This window comes from Sorex fumeus, unplaced genomic scaffold, assembly GCF_029834395.1.
Source record: "Sorex fumeus unplaced genomic scaffold, SorFum_2.1 ptg000098l, whole genome shotgun sequence".
In the NCBI taxonomy this organism is placed as follows: Eukaryota; Metazoa; Chordata; class Mammalia; order Eulipotyphla; family Soricidae; genus Sorex; species Sorex fumeus.
The window spans coordinates 86,283,290-86,303,350 of NW_026606155.1; the positions used below are offsets into that span (position 1 = coordinate 86,283,290).

The following is a 20,061-nucleotide window of genomic DNA, read 5'->3' on the forward strand; positions in this document are numbered from 1 at the left end:
CTGCCTTTTATGGTTCTTCCATTCACTTGGAGCTGCAGAAAGAGGGCCGAGGATATAAGTGGATCAACATGGAAAGTATGTTAAGTGAAATGAGTCAGAAAGAAAGGGCATAGAAAGATTGCACTCATCTGTGGAACATAAAGTAACAGAATGGGAGACTAACACCCAAGAGTAGTAGAGATAAGGACGAGGAGGTCTGCTCCACAGCTTGGAAACTGGCCTCACATGCTGGGGAGAAAAGGCAGCTCAGATAGAGAAGGGAACACCAAGTAAAGGATGTTGGGAAGACCCATTCAGGTTCAAAGATGTGTGCCCAAAGTAGACTATAGACCGAACACGATGACCGCTCAATACCTCTATTGCAAACCACAATATCCAAAAGGAGAGAGAATAAAAGGGAATGCTCTGCCGCTGAGGCAGGGTGGGGTGGTGGGGGATGGGGTGGGGGTGGTCGGGAGGGATGCTGGGAACATTGGTGGGGGAGAATGGGCACTGGTGGAGGGATGGGTAAACGATCATTGTATGATTGTAATGCAAACACGAAAGTTCGTAAGTTTATAACTGTATCCCATGGTGATTCACTAAATAAATAAATAAATAAATAAATAAATGAGGGCCAAGGGCCCACTATCCGGAAGGGGAATCATTCAGAGGGCAATGCACAATGCTCTAAAGTCGAGCTGGCACACTGGCCGCATGGGTGGGCAGAAGAGACATTATGTAGAGTTGGTTCCTTACTTAATGTTTATCGTGAGAGTTTCATCCATCCTCAGCAAGGCGTTTCCCATCTCTGGCCTCTGCCATTCATTCCTCCACAGAGGACAAAGAGAAAGTGGGGAAAGAGCTCTGGGAAAGCTCGTGTGTTCCAGGAGAGAAGAATATGCGTGTTCTTTATTCCACAACACCTGGGTCCCGGCCATGGGGGTGTACATGCACACAGGCATGCGGGCACACACAGCAGGCACAGTTCCTGCAGCCCAGAGGGGAGCCAGCCAGAGGTGGTTGCTGCAAGTCCTGGCGGAAGTGGATCTCAGCTGGTGCACACAGGGCAGAGGGTGGTAGGGTTCCTGGTAGCTGTGGCTGGTGAGCTGCAGCCTAACCCCAGCAGTCTTCGTCTCTAGCCCCTCATGCCCACTTGTACCCTTCACTAAGAGTGGGCTGGAAGGAGGCTCATCCACCCAACACCAGTGGTGGATTTATAATATAGGCCCTGAGTTTGCAAAGCCCTGGGAGAACCTGGTGCAGGCCGTGCTCCTCCCTACCATGCCCGGCCTGGGCACCTGGAGGCACACCTGAAACACCCACCTACCCCTGTCTCAGCGCTGAGTCATTTCCTGAATCCAGGTGCTACTCTCCCGTGTCCCCCAGCACCTTCCCAGCACACCTGATGCCATCTCACCGATGGTTCCTGATCCGACAATCCCACATAGTGCAGAGATTCACTCACAGACAACAGCCCAGTGTGACCCCCACGTCCCAGGCCCTTAGTCCCTACACACAGAACTGAGGCTGACGGCTGGGCCACACTGCGGGGGAAGGTGGAAAGGACAAAAGTGCCCAGCTATATGAGTATGCCACCCCAACGGGCCTGAGGATGCCGCCAACCCAAGCTTCAGGGTACAGAGTGTTGAGTTAAGGAGGTGAAGTACCGCAGACTGGTCAGGGACCAACGACCTCTTGAAACAAAGACGTGCTCGCTTCTCATTTTACCTTAATTACGTTATTCCCAAGTCAGGAAAATGGGAGAGAAAGCCTGGGTGGAACAGTGAGGTGAGAGGGCAAATAAAAAAATAAATAGGACGAGAAGAACAAATGCATGTGGGCTGGGGCAGGGGGGCTATGGGGGGGGACGGGTTTGGGGTAGTGGGGGGAGATGTCCAGGGCACACAGGGTCCAACTGCGGTGGGGAAATGAGCATCAGGACAAACTGTTTGGCCTGAATCACGCTGGCACTGCGCTAAGGGTCCTTGTGACGCCCTGCAGTTCCCTTGATAGAAAACTCTGAATAACCACCTGGGGATCACACACGTGAGTGTCCCTGCTCTGGTGATCACTATGCCAAGGCAAGACGGTGTCTGTCTCCGTGCTCCTGTCCGAGCGAGCAGGCTCTCTGGAAACGCCAGCCACAGCGTGGTGTACGAGGTGAAATGAGTCTCTCCTCTTCTAGGAAGAAGCTGGCCATGCCAGGTCATGAGTCTGATGGGGTCAGAGGTGCTCCGGGGCCCAAGGTGGCCAGCGGCGTCCAAATGGGGAGACACGGCCTGATGGTGGTGGCGCCCTGTGCCTGGGGCCGGGTGCCCCTTCCCCTCTCCGGGAGCTGAGCTGTCTGTCCGCAGCTGTGTTGCGGCCGCTCAGGTGTCAGCCGGGTTCACTTCTTTGGAACAGAAGTAGTGCACCACCACGCCGTTGGGGTACCTTGCAAACGCGCTGCAGGGAGGAAGGTGATGCAGGATGAGGAATCAGCACCTTTTCCAGGAGAGCTCTGGGGCAGCCCACCCTGACCCTTGCAGCGAGGAGCTCTGGCCTCCATGGCCACCTTCCATCCAAGAGTTGAACCGCGGGATGAGGACTACGCTGTCTGAGGGTGTGGGGATATCTGTTTTATGTCAGTAATATGGAAGTACAGGGACTGATGGGGCAGGCCTCAGGACCATGCAGGGAAAGTCTGCCCAAGGGATTCTGCAAGTTTAAAGTCTAAAGCAAAGGCTCCTTCCAGCCCCGTGAGGAAAAAGACCTCACTCTGACCGGAAGGAAAGGGAATCAACGGGCAGACTAGAAGTGACAGGAGGACAGTGATGAAGGACCTCAGGCACTTTGGAGGTGGTGTTGTGCAAAAACTTTGTACAGGGGCTGGAGTGATAGCACAGCGGCCAACTTGGGTTCGATTCCCAGCATCTCATATGGTCCTCCGAGCACTGCCAGGAGTTAATTCCTGAGTGCGGAGCCAGGAGTTGTAACCCCTGTGTATTGCCGGGTGTGACCCCCCCCAAAAAAACTAACAAACCCCAAACAACAACAACAAGAACAATAACAAAACACCCAAAAAAATCACCTTTGTACATCAAAGCCATAAACATTAATGATAGTGCAACCACATCACCTGTATTATAGTTGAAAAAGAACAAAAAAGAACCTTTAAACCAAAAACAGAAAACCCAGCATGAAGGGGCCAGGACGGGATTTGGTGGTAGAGCACAGGCCTTGCATGTTGTAAGGTCCTAAGTTTGATCCCTGATAGCACCAACAAAAAGCAAAGCAAGTAGGATGCGGGTTTGGGATTTTATACAAGACACGAGGCCACAGGTAGAAAAGCTCTTTTCCACAGGGGCCAGGAGGACTGGTCAATGGTTGGGAATCTACCACAAGTGTGTGTGTGGGTGGTAGAGGGTAGGTAAGATAGAGAAGGGACCAGTATGACAATAACAGTTGGAAATGATCACACAGGATAAGAACTAAGTGCTAAAAGTAGGTGAAGGGATATACATGATGATCTTTCAATATCTGAATTGCAAACCACAAAACCCGAAGGAGAAGGGGGGGAAGGGGAAGGGGAGGCGGGAAGAGGGAGAGAGGGAGAGGGAGAAGGAGAAAGGAAGAGGAAGAGAGAGAGAAGTAATGGAGGAGGGAGTTGGGATGGAAGTTGGGGATACTGCTGGTGGGAAATGCACACTGGTGGAAGGATGGGTGTTGGGACACTGTATGATTGAAACCCAATCATGAAACCCAATCTATCTCATGAAAGAAAAGCTCTTTTCCTTCGGAGGTATGTCCTTAAGTCGTTAAAAGATAAGGACTTGGGAACAGGAGGTGCACATAACTCCCACACACCTACTGGCTGCATCCCAATTTCTAATGGCCAGAGGTAAGGTCGGAGTCCACAGGCCCATGTCAGGTCTCTAAGTGCTCCAAACCAGCCCCACCAGCAAACAGGGGCACCCCAACTGGAGGCTGTGCCGGGCAGCAAGTGTGGGAGCAGTGCCCAGCAGCCCGGGGGCTCACCTGTTCCCGATCTTCTTCTTGCACACCATGCAGACCTTCTCCTCTGTGATGATGCACTTCACCTGCTGGTGTAAGATCCGCTCCTCCTGGACCTGCAAGAGCAGAGCAGAGTGGGGAGAAGCCCTGGGGCGTCTCCCACCGGCTTCCGGTTTGCCCACAGAAACACCAGTGGCGAAGTGCTGGGACGGTGACAGTGGGGCCAGAAGCCGAGGCTCTGCCTCCATCTACAGGGGCTCAGTGCTCACTGTTCCACACGCAGGAAACATAAGCATCCCCAGGGTCTGGCAGGCTCATACCCGCAGGAACTCTGCGTGGAGAAGGTTCTTGAGCACTTGATTGAACCGCTTCTTTTGCGCATTTTCTTCCAAGACCTTTTCCAGAAAGATGCGGATGTCATTGATCTGAGTGTTTGCTGGCAGGAGGTTGATGGCCTAGAAGGGAGAGCAGAGATGGGAACGGGGGAAATGTGAGAGAGACTGAAGACCCCTGTCCCATCCTCGCCCCCCTGAGGCGCGCTCTCTCCATGGTGCCTGACCTTGGTGGTGTCCAGCTTGCTGTGGTGCAGCTCGAGGACCTGCAGGGCGGCCTGGAGATTGGCCTGTGGCTCCAGCAGCTCCAGCTTGATTGGCCCCAGGCAGTGAACGCTGGGGGGGGACAGGTACATCCGCAGCAGGGACAGGTACACCTGTGGCACAGGGACAAGCCAGGCACATCAGGCACATGCTCCAAGGACCTCCAATATGACACATCTAAAGAGAAGTTGGCTGGCCAACAGTGGCTGCTGCTGAGGATGCTTAAAATGAATCCTTTGCCACCTTTTGGAAGAGTTTGGTCACAGTCAACTGGCAGTGTTGGAAGCTGAGGGCAGGAATGAATAATCCACTATACATATATTTTTTATAGTTGCTGCTGTTTGTCTGTTTGCTTTTGGTTTTGTTTTGCTTTTTGGGTCACTCCCGGCGATGCTCAGGGGTTACTCCTGGCTCATGCACTCAGGAATTACTCCTGGCGGTGCTCGGGGGACCATATGGGATGCTGGAAATTGAACCTGAGTTGGCCGTGTGCAAGGCAAATGCCCTATCCGCTGTAATATCACTCCAACCCCTGTCTGTTTGCTTTTGGGCCACACCAGCAATGCTCAGTAGTCACTCCTGGCTCTGTGCTCAGGAACTAGTCCTGCTGGTGCTTTTTGGGGGACCATATGGAACTCCAGGGATGGAACCTGAGTCAGCCATATGCAAGACAAATGCCTTCCTTGCTGTACTACTGCTCCGGTTCACCAGGTGCCCTGTTTTCTAAGTATCCTGCCATGACAGACGTGGGTGGCTGCAAGCCTCTCACTTCCTTGGCAGGAAGGATGAACTTAAGACCTTCTGCCTGACTTCTTACTGCTCCCAGCCCCGTGGGCTTCCCAGCCTCAGGTTCCTGAGTGAGAATTCTTGGCTGGGGCTGTCCTGTGCACTCTCCTGTCCTGTGCACTGTCCTGTGTCCTCTCCCTTCCAGGCTCCATTTGGCCCCCCACTCTCACCCAAGACGTGGCAAGGAACCATATCTGCAGATGCTCACAAATCCACAGGCGTTGCAGATAGCACTGGGCAAGGCTTCCCCACACAGGGGATGCCACACCCCGTGGGCTGCTGGAAGTGTTCAGGGGATGGCAGTAGCCTCGGGTGCCATCACGAGCACTGTGTTTGCTTAGAGAAGGTGGAATTCAGGGTGTGGGGGTTTCTGAGAAGGGAGTGTCCTGTTAAGTAAATGCAGGGACCTCTGCTTTATACATGTGCTGGCTGGTCCTTCTCTAAAGGCTGAGCAGGAACTTATCACACAAGCCAGGACTCCTGAGAGACCTGGGATGCTGCTCTCCTAATCACACAGGAAGGGAGCCAGAATTGCCCGCAGCACAGCAGGATGCACAGCCACCTGCTGAATACCCCAAGGCCCTGAGCCAAATAGGTCCATAGTCTAAACAGGCCCTGTTTCAACTTGGCAGTTCAAACCCCATATCACCTGGGGTTGGGGGAGGGGGAGGATAGGACAGTTAACCACAGGCAAGCTCTCTGGGCCAGGGTCACTACTTACATCTTTGCTGCCATCTCTGTTTTGGTCGTAGTGTTTGTGGCAGTACCTGTGGGGGAGAGGGAAGTGAGGGGAGCCCCGAGAGCTCCTCCCAGGGCCTGCGCAGAGGCCAGCTCGCTCCTGCCTCCCCGGGACCTGCTTTCTTAGCCTGTGTGCACAGGGAGACCAGGGGCCACATACTCCTCGGCCATCCGTGTGTCCTTCAGGATGTGCACGTAGATGAAGAGAGCTTGCTCATGCTTCCCCATGCGTCCCAGCAGGAGGGCGCGCTCTTCCAGGAGACCTGTAGTGGGAGGAAAACGGCACCTCACACCATGCCTCAGCCAGTCAGTGGGAGGATGGAGTCTTGTCACCTGAAATTTTTTTTCTTCATTCCCTTCCCCCCCGCCCCTTTCCCCCACTCCACCCCATTTTTTGTTTTTGGTTTTGGGGACATATCCAGTGATGTTCAGGGCATACTCCTGGCTCTGTACTCAAGGGATCACCCCTGGTGGGCCTGGGGTGGCATATGGGGTGCTGGGGATCAAATCTGAGCCAGTCGTGTGCACGGCAAACACCTGCTCTGACCAATGTACAATTTTTTTTTTCATGGAGAAAATTATTAAAGTCCTAAAAAGAGGGGAGGGATGGGCCGTGAAGAGACTACAGCAAATAGCACACTTATCTTACATGAGGCTGACCCAGAGTTCAATGCCCAACACCCTACATTGCCCCCTGAGCACTGCCAGGAGTCATCCCTGAGTTCAAAGCCTTGAGTAAGCCTTGAGCACAGTCAGTATGGCCCCAAAACACAAAAGGGAGAAAGATAAAATAGGAGGCGAGGGGACTATTTCCTATTTTTTTTTTTTGCTTCAGGGCCACACCTAGCAGTGCTGGGGGCTGGGAACTGGAGCGGCGCCTCCTGCTCATGCTGTTGTGGCCTTTGATCTCTCCCCCTTGTTACATCGCTCTTGGTGATGACTTCTGAAATGGGTGAGAAAACTTCCTCGACAGTTATGTGCATGATGGTAGGTGCCTAAACTGCGCCCGGCACCAGCTAAGAAAAACAAATGTGAGCTCCCTGAGCTCCCACATTGCGCATGTTCTATTAGGGTGACAAATTAGGGTGACTACTAAAATTGCTAAACAACGAAGATGGCCAAGAACATGGACGAGAGCAACGAACCAGCTGTGACCTGGTTATAAATGAGCCTTTCACCACAAAGGGTCTCCTCTAGGTTCTGTTCCTAGAATGAGTCTGCGGGAGGCCAAACAGGAGCTTGATGGGTTCTTCCCAGCCCCAACGTTTTTGGGAGTGCTGGGGAACTGAGGCAGAGAGAAAGGCTGGTTTCTGTATTATCACCAGCTAACGCGGCTTCTGACCCTAAGTCAAACACTCACCATCAAAGGGAAAGTCACAGATGAGCCGCCCGGGATCATAGTAGCTGGAAATTTCCAAGAACATAAGCAGCTTCCGGCGGTACTCTCCCAGCTCCCCCTCTTCCTCTCCTGCAGGAACTGGGGTTTTGCCTTTGGAATAAACTGAAATCAGCACAAGAAGACACTGACCAGCAGCAGTCTGGGGTGGCTAAGAAGAACGAATGAAGCTGAGGCCCAAAGATGCCATGTGACCCCCATGAGCAAAACAGTGCTTGCCATGGTCATTTCGGCTGAATTTCTCTCAGTCTACGGTTCTAGCTGGCCCCCAAAGGTCAGCCTGGGGTTACCAACCAAACACAGTTCCAGAGAGAAATGCTCCGGTTGGCAAACTGGTTTGTGTGGGCACAGCAGCCACCCAACTGACAGATGTGTTGCCTGTCCATCTGTCTGTGTCCATCTGTCTGTCCATGTAAGCCATTTCACCCCCATCCTCCACCCCATGCCCAGGGTGGTTCAGATCCCAATGAGAACCCCGAGGTCTCCTGTGTCCTTCGAGGACCCTCTCGCCCTCTGGGCCTGCACAGAAGGATGGGGTCTGCTTCCACTCCCTGGCCAGGCCCCATTACACAGCCCCAGGGCCCCTGCTTCCGTGAGGTACCTGCGGGGAAGGCCAGGAGATACTCCTTCATGAGACTTTGAACCTTCTCACAGTACAGCTGGATCAGGCAGTTGTGAAAACGAGCACCCGTCTCCTCCCAGACATGGATGACATGTTCCTGTGGAAGGTTAGAGGCCCGCCGGGTCACCCAGTCTGCCTCATGTTTTTAAGGTCCCACAGACCCCATCATCCAGGCTGTCCCCTCTTTAAACTGCAACAGTTGCTGAGAGGAGCTCTGCTAAAACCACCAGGGAATTCAGCAGTGCAACCCAGAAACGTCCACTTATTTCTGTGATTTCCAATCTAAACACTTCAATTTTACCCCATAACCCTCCAGATTAGCCTGCCGAGTTAAGAGGAAATCCTGCATTCTGGTACTTCAAGCCTATCTGGGTGACCCCTGATCTCAGAGGAGTGTGGCTGTTCACACGTGGCTTTGCCCTCTCTTCCCTGAACAGCATTCTCTCCCGTGATTGACCAGAATTTAGAAGACAGCAACAAAATGTCAAATTCTCCCCGCTTGGCCTGATGTGTGTCTCTTTCTCAAAGGCAACAGATATAACTTCTGGCCTAACATGTCTGCCAGTCCTGTCTCCCCAGTCCAAACCTGAAACTGCCCAAAACTGCTGCCCAGCTTTGGCGCCTTTCAGTTCAGACCAAAAAATATCTCACCAGGTAAGGAATAGCCAGGCCCTTAAAGTTCTCTACCAAGAAGTTGAGCACTTGGTCTCGTGGCAGACATTCCACCTCTGGGAGGTCTTCAGTGAAGATCTGTGGGAACAAACCTGAGCTCCAGCTCACTGCAGTTTTGGGCACACACAGCCCCCTCACAGGCACACAAACTCTCACACAGCTACACAACCCCCTCACAGGCGCACAGCCCCCTCACAGGCACAGATACCCCCTCACAGCCACACAGTCCCCTCATAGGTACAAACCCCCTCACAGGCACACAAACCCTCTCACAGGCACACAGCCCCCTCACAGGCATGCAAACCCCTTCACACACACAGAGCCCCTCATAGCCATACCCCCTCCTCTCGCAGGTACATAAACCCTTCCCCATAGGCACATGTGTATATGACATGAACTGACTTTTGGCGGGGATGTACAAAAGACCATCTGGAGCTAGTGAAGGTGTAGCAGCTTCAGTCAGGAGTCCTGATACCCACAAGGGCTCTCCCCTGACCACGCTGGGGCTTCACACCAGGATCTCACACCCGCAGAGAAACTGCACAATCTTCCCTGCCCGTCTGGGCGGCCCTGCCACAATGAGAGACTCCAAGGCCTCTGGGACCCACCTTCAGGCCATCCTCTGGAAAGTCCCTCAGCACCCACACGGAGTAGGAAAAGATCAAATTCAGGTTTTCTGTGCCTGGAGGGAAAAGTATGCTGTTGCGTCACGGGAAGCCCAGACTATCCACACGGGCCGGAGGGCAGCTGGACAGGGTGCCCCAGAGTGGCTTCTCAGAGCCCAAAGCTCTCTCCAAGCACCAGCAACCGGGGCCGCTTGGCTCCCCTGGACTGGATGTACGCTGAAAAGCTGGCCAGGGCCACCACTGTGCATCTTTGACCCCAACAGGGGAACACAGGGCAAGACGGGGCTGTAGGGAGATGGAGTGACCCGTTCAAGCCTGGCCCTTCCCACCCGTCCCGCTGCCCTACCCAGGTGCTGCAGGTACTGTACTGTCCGTTCGTGGCCTTTCAGCGGGGAGTTGGCTTTCTTGGACTGGTCCACCAGCACCTGCAGAGCTGCCCGGGAAGCCCAAGAACAGGTCATGAGCCTCTTGAAGAAGGCGCGCCCCCCCACCCCAGGATATTTGTCAGGCCCTGGTCAAGACACCCCAACCACAGCCACCTTTCTCGTGGAGCCCCTTCTTCTCGTACAGGATGATCAGCTCGCTGTACTTGTGAGCCTTCTTCAGCACGTGCTCGCTCTCTTCGATGTGGCAGTGATTGTTCTCCAGGCGCAGCAAAGGAGCCACGAGGGCCACGTTTGTCTGCAGAAGAAGCAGGGGGGGGTTCACTGGAAACTGCTTCTGGGGAACCCACCCCCACCCCTTCCCTCGGCGCAGACCTGTTGGAAGGCCAGGGGTAAAAACTCAAGCCTTTATGAGACTACAGCGTGTGGATCTGACCGTGATCAGGCTATCTCACACCACACACGTGGGTGTTTCTGGCGAGTGGCGGGAGGAAGGTGCAAGCCCCTGGGAGGAAATACCATTCCTGCTCAGCACGCGGCACCAAGCCCGGGGCCCCAGAGCACAAGCCCCCTGGGCCAGTATCTTGCCTTCTCACACTCCCAAGCTCACAGGAACTCATCACTCGACCAGCAGCAGGGACCCCAAAGGGGCCCCTAGATCAGGGGCTGGGGGGCCTGTGGGAGCCAGTACTGGGACAACTCACATGGAGGTAGCACTTGAGCAGGGTGGTGTCAATGATCTGCAGCAGCTTCTTCTTGGATTTGATGGTGGGCGTGCCTTCCATGAGCGGGGACGTGCTGGACTGGTGGTCAGAGTCGTTCAGTTTCTTGACCAGCTGGCTCCGTTTCTACAAAGGCCAAACACGCAGAGGTCAAGGGAGAGACGTCCTCCATCACCTAGTTCCAAACACCTCCAATCGGCTGACACCGACTCACCCTGAACTCACAATGGCACATACGTTTTATCAGGGATCAAAGTCGATGGCTGCCAAATTGTCACAACTACAAGAACAACTGTTTTTTGAGCATCAACTACCTGCTGGACACTAGAACAAGACAATACGTATTGTCAATGTTCAACTCTATATTAAGGAAAAGAAGAGGTGGGAGCGATAGTACAGCAGGAAGAGCATTTGCCTTAAACAAGGCCCATCTGGGTTCGATCCTCAGCATCCCACCTGGTCCCCCAAGCACTGCCAGGAGTAATTCCTGAGCACAGAGCCAGGGGTAACCCCTGAGCACTACTGGGTGTGGCCCAAAATTAAAAAAAAAACCAACAACAAAAAGAAAATTTCAGGTATTATTATCTCCATTTTATAACTGAAAAACTTTAAGCATAGGTATTAAATACCTCATAAGTGGTTGACACCAATTCAAATTATGGTTCTGATTCTAAAGTTCATTTATTTTTATTTATTTTCCATAAGTAGTGCCAGGGATCAAATCCAGGTTTGTTGTATGCAAGGCAAGCACTTCACCCAGGGTACTAACTTGTAGGTCCTCATGTTCTTTTTTAAAAACAACTTTACTGAGGTACAAATCACACACAATATCTTTTAGTGTATACTGTTATAGGCACTTTGACAGATACATACATGCCCATAACCATCCCCGCTCACAGAAGTAAACATTTGCATCATTCCTCAAAGTTAGCTCCTTTGGGGTCCTCCCAGAGAATTCCAGATAAGGGGTGAGGACGAGACTCAGTGGTAGTGTGCTTGCCTTCCATGTGTGATGCCCTGGGTTCAATTTCTGGCACGGGAAAACAAAAACAAAGCCTCCCACCGATCTGCTATCTATAACCAGATATTTGCCTTAGTGTTTATTCTGACCCATTCTGGAATTTCATGTAATGGAACTTCATCATGAAACTTGAACTACTTTCTGGAGGTGCCACATCCAGCAGTGCTTGGGAGCTACTCCTGATGTAATGCTCTGGGACCACTTCTGGCAGTACTATGGTGCTGGGAATCCAGGGGCTCCTGCAGGCAAAGAAAGTGTCCCAGCCCTATGATTCATCTCTCCAGTCCCAGCTTGTGCTCTTTTGTACAATGGCCTTGGTTTTAGAAACTCTATCATCTCTCTGTTTCAGTACCAGGTAATGTCACACACTGCATGTGAGTGCACGGGGAAGATGTGTTGGAGATCTAAGGCAAAGATACGGGTACTGGGGGCCTCCTGTAATGCCACGGGCCTAGCAGTTCTCCAGTCAGCACTGGCCAAGAGCCCACAGGCAGAAGCAAGTGTGCTCCCTCCTTTTAGGCCTCCCCCTACATCCCTGTATCTCCCTGGAGCTCAGTGTCAAGAGTGTCAAGTCTCTGCACGCCCGGTCAGGCCTGTAAACCATTTCCCAGAAGCAGGAGGTGGGAAGCCACCCTGCACTTTTCCTAGTATTACTTCTCAGTGCCTCCCCATGGAAGCCTCACAAAGTCTGCAGAACTCTTTACCGGGATGGATTCTGGGACACACCTGGCCATGCTCAGGGCTTGCTCCTGGCTCTGTGCTCATGCAGTGCTTGGGGGACCATATGTGGGTGCAAGGGATGGAACTGGAACTGGCCACATGCGAGGAAAGCACCTTACCCCTGACTGCCGCCTGCCCAAAGTTTGTAAAACTCTCAAGGGAAACATTTTAGAAAGTGTTGTGAGTTTTAGAGGGTGGGAAGAAAAGAAGTAGGAGCTTTTCTATGACAGAAATTTGGGGTTAAGAGTCTTCAACAAAGATGCTGACTTTAAAATTTTACTATCTGCCAATAACAGTGAATTGAAAAATTTAAATCTAAATATTCCTTCTTAAAAAAAGCTATAAAAGATTATTTCATAGCCAAAATTTAGTCTAGTCAACTACTTTAATTTCTGTAATTAAAAAAAAAAGTAAGCTCTAAAACAAACACAGAGTTTGATATCCATTTGTTAAATAAAAAACTCATAAATTCACATGAAAGTCTGGAAGAACGGTTCTAAAATGCCAATTACTTTTCTCCAGGTGATAATTATAAGTGATTTATATTTTTGCTTTATGCTTTTCTTTGCTTTCCAGGTTTCCAGGTTTTCTGTATAGAGTGGCATTTTTCTCTAAAATTATGTATGTTACCGAAAAAAAAAAAAATCTGCTATCCTGTCATCTGAAATGTGATTTTTTTAAAGTTCCTGTGACAGTGTTTCCCAATATCTGGATTTGGGAAAATAGTCAAGAGCCCTGTTAAGCAGGAAGAGGCCAAGAGATGTGATGCCCACCTGAGTGTCAGGTACACTGTATTCCCTGAGGGAATGCTTGTGGTATGGAAGACCCTTGTTTCCTGCTACCAAACAGGTATTGTAACTCCCAGGACCTACCTGTGTCAGGTAGTCAATCAGAGCTAAGTGAGCCTTTTCCAATTCAGCCCCAGAGAGTGTAGGCAGCGGGTTGGGATATTGCAGCTGCTTCCTGTAGTCTGCGGGCAGCAGGTCTGGGTACAGGCCCATCACATGGGTGGGATCTACATGGAAGGTAAATATGAATCTCTGGAAAGGAGCCAGAAGTTTTTTTTTTTTTGCCATACCTGGTGGTACTTAAAACTTATAACTGGCTCTGTGTTCGGGACACTTTTGGCAGGTGCAGGGGACATTTGGGGTGCTAAGAATTGAACATGGGTTGGTCTTGTGCAAGGCAAATACCCTGCCCATTACTATTGCTCCAGCCAGGAGCCCAGCAATTTAAAGAAAAAATAAAATAGAACGATTAGGACAGCACAGTGAATTCCAGGTTACTGTTTTTAAAACAGAACGATCAGAAAGACTCACTGAGGGGTTGGAGAGAGTGCAATAGAATAAGTGTTATTTGCCTGGTGTACAAAAGAGGGTATTTCAGTGGAGGTGGGTCCAGAAACTTTGAGGTCAGGGAGAGTGACTCCTGAGCACCTTCTTCGCACTAGGATATTCCAACCTCCAAATAGGTCTTGGGACATGGAGGAAAGGGCTCTGTTCGCCCTCAGAGATGACTGATACTTTACTCCAACCAAGCCAGGCATTTTGCTTAGAATAGCCCTGAATTGGTACAAGATACTCAAACGCATTTCTGAACAGAATGACTGTGTGGCTATTCTCTAAGAGGAGAGGGTACATCATTCTAGAAGAAAGGAAATCTGCATTGAGAACAGACTCGTGGGATGTGGGTTACAAATAAAGTTTCCAATATGGGCTCCTATTAGATTTGACAATCAATTTAGATGGGCCTAAACCTTTCTCCTCTTAGAAGTCTGGTTCTAAGAATGAAGGTTTCCTCCCCATCTTTTCCAGAGTCTTTTCCTTCCACTAGTTCCTTATCCCAAGCTCCTTAAACTTGTTACCTGTGCCAAGTTTAGCAAAGACCTGCATGGACTCATCAAAACGCTTCTGGCAGAAGAGGTTGAAGGCATATAGGTTCTTGATGTGATGGATCTGTTGCTGCTTTTCACTGTCAGAATCCTCTTTCATTTCCTAAAAAGGGAATAGAAGAGATAAGAACTAATGTACTTAAATACTTAGGCACTAGACAGGTAATGAGGTGGTAGACAATACCCCAGCAAGGACCGATGCCAAAGTGTATCAGACAGCCAGATGGTACCTGCCCTCATTGGCTGCCCTACAACTTTGCCTAAGACTGGTGAGTAACTGTAAAGCTGAAACACAATAGAGATTCCATAAAATATCCAACCAACACCCCTGAGAACTGTCAAGGACATGAAAAACAAGGAAAGATTGGGGCCAGAGAGAGAACAGAAGGTAGGGTGCTTACTTTGTACATGGCCGAGCTGCGTTCAATCCCTGATACCCCATAATGTTCCCTGAGCCAGGCCAGGAGTTATCCCTGAGTGCAGAGGCAGGAGCAATTCCTGAGCACTGCTGGGTGTGGCCCACAAACAAAGGCAAACACAAACTAGAAAAGACTAAGAAACCGGCACAGATCAAAGGACAATAGTTTTTTCCTATTTTCCACCGAATACAACGAACCCAACGTGGTTTCTGGATTTAAACCTGGAATGGGGGAAGGTGGAGGAAGGGAGCGTGAATGAAAAAAATCATTCATGTAAAATCTAAGCAGGAATCTAGCTTAAAAATAAATCAGGGGGCTGGAGCGATAGCACATCAGGTAGGGCGTTTGCCTTGCACGCGGCCAACCCGGGTTTGATTCCCAGCATCCCATATGGTCCCCCAAGCACCGCCAGGAGTGATTCCTGAGTGCAAAAGCCAGGAGTAACCCCTGAGCATCGCTGGGTGTGACCCAAAAAGAAAAAAAAATCAAAACCCAAACAAAGCAGGGTCAGAGTGATGACAGGAAAATGTGGGAGTCTGAGTGTTGGGTCTCCCAGATCCAGGAGGAAGGAAGCAGGGCCAAGGGAATAAGCCGGGGCCAGGAGGGCAGGGGACAAGGGGAGAATGCTCCCAGCAGAGGACATAATGGTGCAAGGCCTAGCATTACAGCAAAATGGCAAGTGCGGGGATAGAAAACATTTCATATGGCAGATAGTTACCTAAGATGTGCAAGCTAATGAATCTCTCCTATTTTCTTCTTTATAACCATCCCTTCTCATAAATTCCTTACAATCAGTCTTTACTAAACCAAGTTTATTCCTTCAAAACATCTCTCAGTGCCTTCTCCTTCCTGTCCCTCTCCCTCACCCTCACCCCTTGTCAGCAGGTGGTCAGGGCTGGTCTTACCTCCTTGGGGCTGGGGTGGGGTTGGATCCCCCCAGATCCTACCTTTCCTTTTCCTTACATTCTCACCATACCTGCTCCTGTCAGGTCAGGTCCAACATGTCCTCAAAAGACTTGCTTCCTCTTCCTTCTTTTCCCTGGGCTCTTCCCTGTTTTCTGCTCCTGATCCCTTTTAAGGGCCTGACTCTAGGGGAACTTTCCCAGCACACAGGAAACTGGAGCATCTCCAGTCTGTGGCTCTGCATTTTGTCCATGGCTCCGCATTTTGTCCTCACTGAAGTGTGGTGATGCAACTGCCTTCTGCAAGTTTCAGGTAGGCAGTCTGACTGATCTGAATAAAACTTAAGTTCCTCAAAAGGAAAGGGAAGGGCCGAAGAGTGATAGTAGAGTGGGATCCCATAAGGTCCAAGCACCACCAGGATCAAGTCCTGAGTGCAGAGCCAGGAGTAATCCCTGAGCATCTTTGGGTGTAACCCAAAAAGACCCCTACACCTACACACACACACATACACATAGGGGTCAGAGCAATAGTATATAGCAGGTAGGGCATTTGCCTTGCATGCTGCCCGACCATTCAATCTCTGGCATCCCATATGGTCCCCTGAGCATTGGAGTGATTTCTGAGCTTAAAACCAGGAGTAAACCCTGTGCCCCACCAGATGTGACCCACCAAAAAACAAACAAACTAACTAAAAAGAGGGAAGGGAATAGTGGGAATCTTCACAGGGCGAAGACACTGGACAGAACGACTAGGCAGTCCAAGGCCAAACAGAGGACAAGGGAAACCAACTTCCACCAAGGAGCAATAGACCACCTACCCTGGGAGACAGAGGGTACCACGAAGCCCTGAGGCCTTGCGGCTGTGATGAAAAGTAGATGCTACAAAAGGTAGGGACCTTGTGGAACCTGCTAACAAAGCTCAAAAGTAAAATAATAATACTCAGGCACACATACTTTGTAAATATTTAAGCAAAAAAAAAAAATTAAGGGCCTAATAGACCACATCATATTCAATCGACGGTTTTGCCTGACCGATGTCGCTGTTGTCCCAAAATTCTGAACAGGATCGGACCACCGTCTCCTTCGTGCAAAATTCTACTTCACAGAGCGGGGAGAAAGGGCTGCAAAGTTCAAAAAGAGAACTCCCAGAATGACCACCAACTGGGAACTCTTTGGTACTATTGCGGCAACATGGGAAGATGCCATTGTTGACAACATTGACGAGGAATACGATCGACTGGTTCAGCACCTCCATGAATGTGTGAGGAACGCCAAGAGAGAGATAGCCACAAAAAATCGCCTATCTTCGAAAACTCTTGAGCTAATTCGCCAGCGTGGTTTGGCGCATGCCTCAGGCAACCGCAAGCTAACGTCCGAGCTCGCAAAGCAGTGCAGAGATGCGATCAAGGAAGACCTCAAAGAGAGAAGAGCAGAAGTACTGGCAGATGTGGCAGAAGCCGGGAAAAGTATTCGTAACGCCCGCCTGTCCTTCGCCAACTACAAGACCAAGATGACTGCCCTCCGACGTCCTGATGGATCCATCACATCCTCCAGAACGGCAATGGAGAAGATTATCCATGACTTCTACTCAAATCTCTTCGACAGCCATGTCCACTTGCCGACATACCAAATTCCACAGGATGGATATGTCGTTCCCAATGTTCTCCCTTCCGAAATCCGACACGCCATTTCGTCGGTAAAGAAACAAACAGCACCAGGCCCAGACAAGGTCAGACCTGAACACCTGAAGAACCTGCCGTCAGTACTCATCAATACACTGGCTCGGCTCTTCACTCGCTACCTGTCTGAATGCAGGGTTCCGTCCCAATGGAAAACCAGCAGGACCGTACTACTGTTCAAGAAGGGAGACATCCATGACATTGGCAACTATCGCCCGATCTGCCTACTGTCTGTCATCTACAAGTTGTTCACTCGAGTCATCCTAAATAGGATTGGCAGAACACTAGATGAAGGACAACCATGTGAGCAAGCAGGGTTCTGCAAAGGATTCAGCACCATCGACCATATCCACATGATAACCAAGCTCATTGAGGTTTCTCGGGAGTTCAAGATGCCGCTCTGTTTAACGTTCATTGATTTAAAGAAGGCCTTTGATTCTGTTGAGATGGAAGCGGTCATTGAAGCCCTAGCCAATCAGGGCATTCAAGCCCAATACATCAGGATCCTCCGTGAGCTGTATTGCGGATTCACTACCAGGATCTCACCAATCTACAAAGAAGTGATCGTTGATGTCAAGAGAGGGGTGCGGCAGGGTGATACCATTTCACCGAAGCTCTTCAGTGCCACCCTTGAGAACATCATGTGACGACTGGAATGGGAAGGAATGGGAGTGAAGATAGATGGTCGGCAACTACACCACCTCCGCTTTGCTGATGACATTGTTTTAATAACACCAAACATCAGCCAAGCGGCACAAATGCTGGCCGACTTTGACCGTGAGTGTGGAAAGGTAGGACTACAGCTGAATCTTACGAAGACAATGTTTATGAGAAACAGCCTTGTTCCTGACGCCCCATTCGCTCTCAACGGAACGACCATCTCCGAATGCAACAGCTATGTGTACCTTGGTCGAGAAGTCAACATGACAAATGACCTGGCACCCGAGCTGCGCAGGAGGAAGAGAGCGGCTTGGAACGCCTTCAAGAACGTTGAAGAAATAGCTAAGAGGACGAAGAACCTCCAGCTCCGGGCACATCTCTTTGATTCCACTGTTCTTCCTACATTAACATATGCCTCAGAGACCTGGGCCCTACGCAAATAGGACGAGAATGCTATTCAGGTCTCCCAAAGAAGAATTGAAAGAGCTATGCTTGGAATATCATGTTTCACTCAAATTTAATCCGGAGTTCTGACATCCGTCGACGATCAAGAATCAGGGATGCTGTCTCGCTTGCCAAGTTGTCAAAAATCAGATGAGCTGGTCACGTAATGAGATTTAAAGACGACCGCTGGACTAGAGCTGTTACCGACTGGATTCCACGGGATGTCAAAAGACCGCGTGGCCGCCCACCTACCAGATGGTCACACTTCTTCATCAAGATCATGAACGATTGGTTTGAGGCTCTTCGTGTTCCCAGAGCGAACAGGTGCCATTGGGCTACACTAGCACGCGACAGGGACAAATGGAGACATTACTGGTGCCCGCTCGAGCAAATCGATGACTAACGGGAAGTTAAGTGATTAAGTGAAGGGCCTAATAAACAAAATTTAGGAAAATGGAGAAGAGGCAGCATTGGGGAGGCACATACAGGTCATCTGAGTTATTTCTCTTTTATTGTGGGGCGGGCTCCCAAGCGGTGCTCAGAGAATGGGGGCCGCTCCCAGAGACCTTCAGCTTGGCTGTGTGGGCTGGGGAACTGGCAGTGTTGCTGTATCTAGGGGGCTGTCAGTTATTTTTCTTGAGTAGGCTGGTGGAATCATGGATATTCATTATTTTAATAAAAAAATGAAGTAAAATGATAAAGGGTAAGAGTGGGCAAATAGGGGGCTGGAGCAATAGCACAGCGGGTAGGGTGTTTGCCTTGTATGCAGCCAACCCGGGTTCGATCCCTGGTATACCATATGGTCCCCCAAGCACTGCCAGGAGTAATTCCTGAGTGCAATGCCAGGAGTAAACCCTGAGCAATGCTGGGTATGACCCAAAAAGCAAACAACAACAACAACAACAACAACAACAAAAGAGTGGGAAAATAAGGGCCGGAGAGAAAGTACAGTGGGTAGGGCGTTTGCCTTACATGCAGCCGACCAGAGTTCGATCCCCGGCATCCCATATGGTCCCCAGAGCGTCACCAAGAGTAACTCCTGAGTGCAGAGCCAGGAGTAATCCCTGAGTATTGCTGGGTGTGACCCAAAAAGCAAAAGATAAATAAAGAAATAAAAGTGGGAAAATAAAGGGTATTGCATGAGTGGAGGGAAACATCTAGTAAGATGCTGATAATAAATGCCCCAAGGGAAAAAAAAAACAATCTTTTTGGGATGTAAAACATGTCTAACCTAAGCCTAGACTTTGGTTTTAAATCCAGAAGTGTGTTCTTCAAAAGCATCCACCATGGGTGGTGATAAACACGTGTAATCAAAAGTTGTGACCCCAGTTTTCTTTCCAGAAATATTTCCCAATATACTATAGATCAGTTTCCCAAGTGTTGATACTCCTCCCCTGGGACACTGGAACAACAGGGGGTGGGGTAACAGTTGCCTCAGGTGCAACTGGGGTGCACTGTGTTTGCCTAGAGAAAGTAGATTTCTGAGGCCAAACAAGTCTGGGAACTTCTCTCATAGACATGAAGCCCACATGCCCCTTCTCTTCTCTTTTACCAAACTGAAGAACTATCCAACTTTCTAAGTAGGTTAGACTCAAAGTGACTTCTGGTTCCCTGATATCAAAGTCCCTGTACAGATGAAAATAATCACAAGTTATCACAAGTGGGATGCTGGAAAGAACAAAACAGGACTCAGAAGTCAGTTTCTAAGAAGTGTGCTGGCAACGTGAGCCTCACCCGAGTATTCTCTCCCACCCCCCCATGCACCTTTTCTCTTTCTCTTTCTCTCTCTGTCACTCATTTTGGGACACC

At 50.2% G+C, this 20,061-nt stretch overlaps 1 protein-coding gene across 2 annotated transcripts in view; it reads right to left on the reverse strand.

The window, feature by feature from the left end:
* Positions 1 to 1,890: 1,890 nt before the first annotated feature.
* VPS39 (VPS39 subunit of HOPS complex) overlaps positions 1,891 to 20,061 on the reverse strand; it is a 42,562-nt gene continuing 24,391 nt past the window's right edge. Inside the window, exons 11-25 of one of the 2 annotated variants that reach the window (XM_056134273.1) lie at positions 14,122 to 14,251; positions 13,130 to 13,272; positions 10,499 to 10,642; positions 9,951 to 10,092; positions 9,758 to 9,844; positions 9,394 to 9,467; positions 8,765 to 8,863; positions 8,093 to 8,210; positions 7,456 to 7,584; positions 6,256 to 6,358; positions 6,079 to 6,124; positions 4,535 to 4,684; positions 4,296 to 4,430; positions 4,000 to 4,091; positions 1,891 to 2,427 (exon numbers count right to left, since the gene is read on the reverse strand). In XM_056134273.1, coding sequence (XP_055990248.1) covers positions 2,352 to 2,427; positions 4,000 to 4,091; positions 4,296 to 4,430; positions 4,535 to 4,684; positions 6,079 to 6,124; positions 6,256 to 6,358; positions 7,456 to 7,584; positions 8,093 to 8,210; positions 8,765 to 8,863; positions 9,394 to 9,467; positions 9,758 to 9,844; positions 9,951 to 10,092; positions 10,499 to 10,642; positions 13,130 to 13,272; positions 14,122 to 14,251 — 1,668 coding nt within the window. In that variant the 3' untranslated portion in view covers positions 1,891 to 2,351. The remainder of the gene's footprint in view (positions 2,428 to 3,999; positions 4,092 to 4,295; positions 4,431 to 4,534; positions 4,685 to 6,078; positions 6,125 to 6,255; positions 6,359 to 7,455; positions 7,585 to 8,092; positions 8,211 to 8,764; positions 8,864 to 9,393; positions 9,468 to 9,757; positions 9,845 to 9,950; positions 10,093 to 10,498; positions 10,643 to 13,129; positions 13,273 to 14,121; positions 14,252 to 20,061) is intronic. The other variant, XM_056134274.1, reaches the window with a different exon arrangement.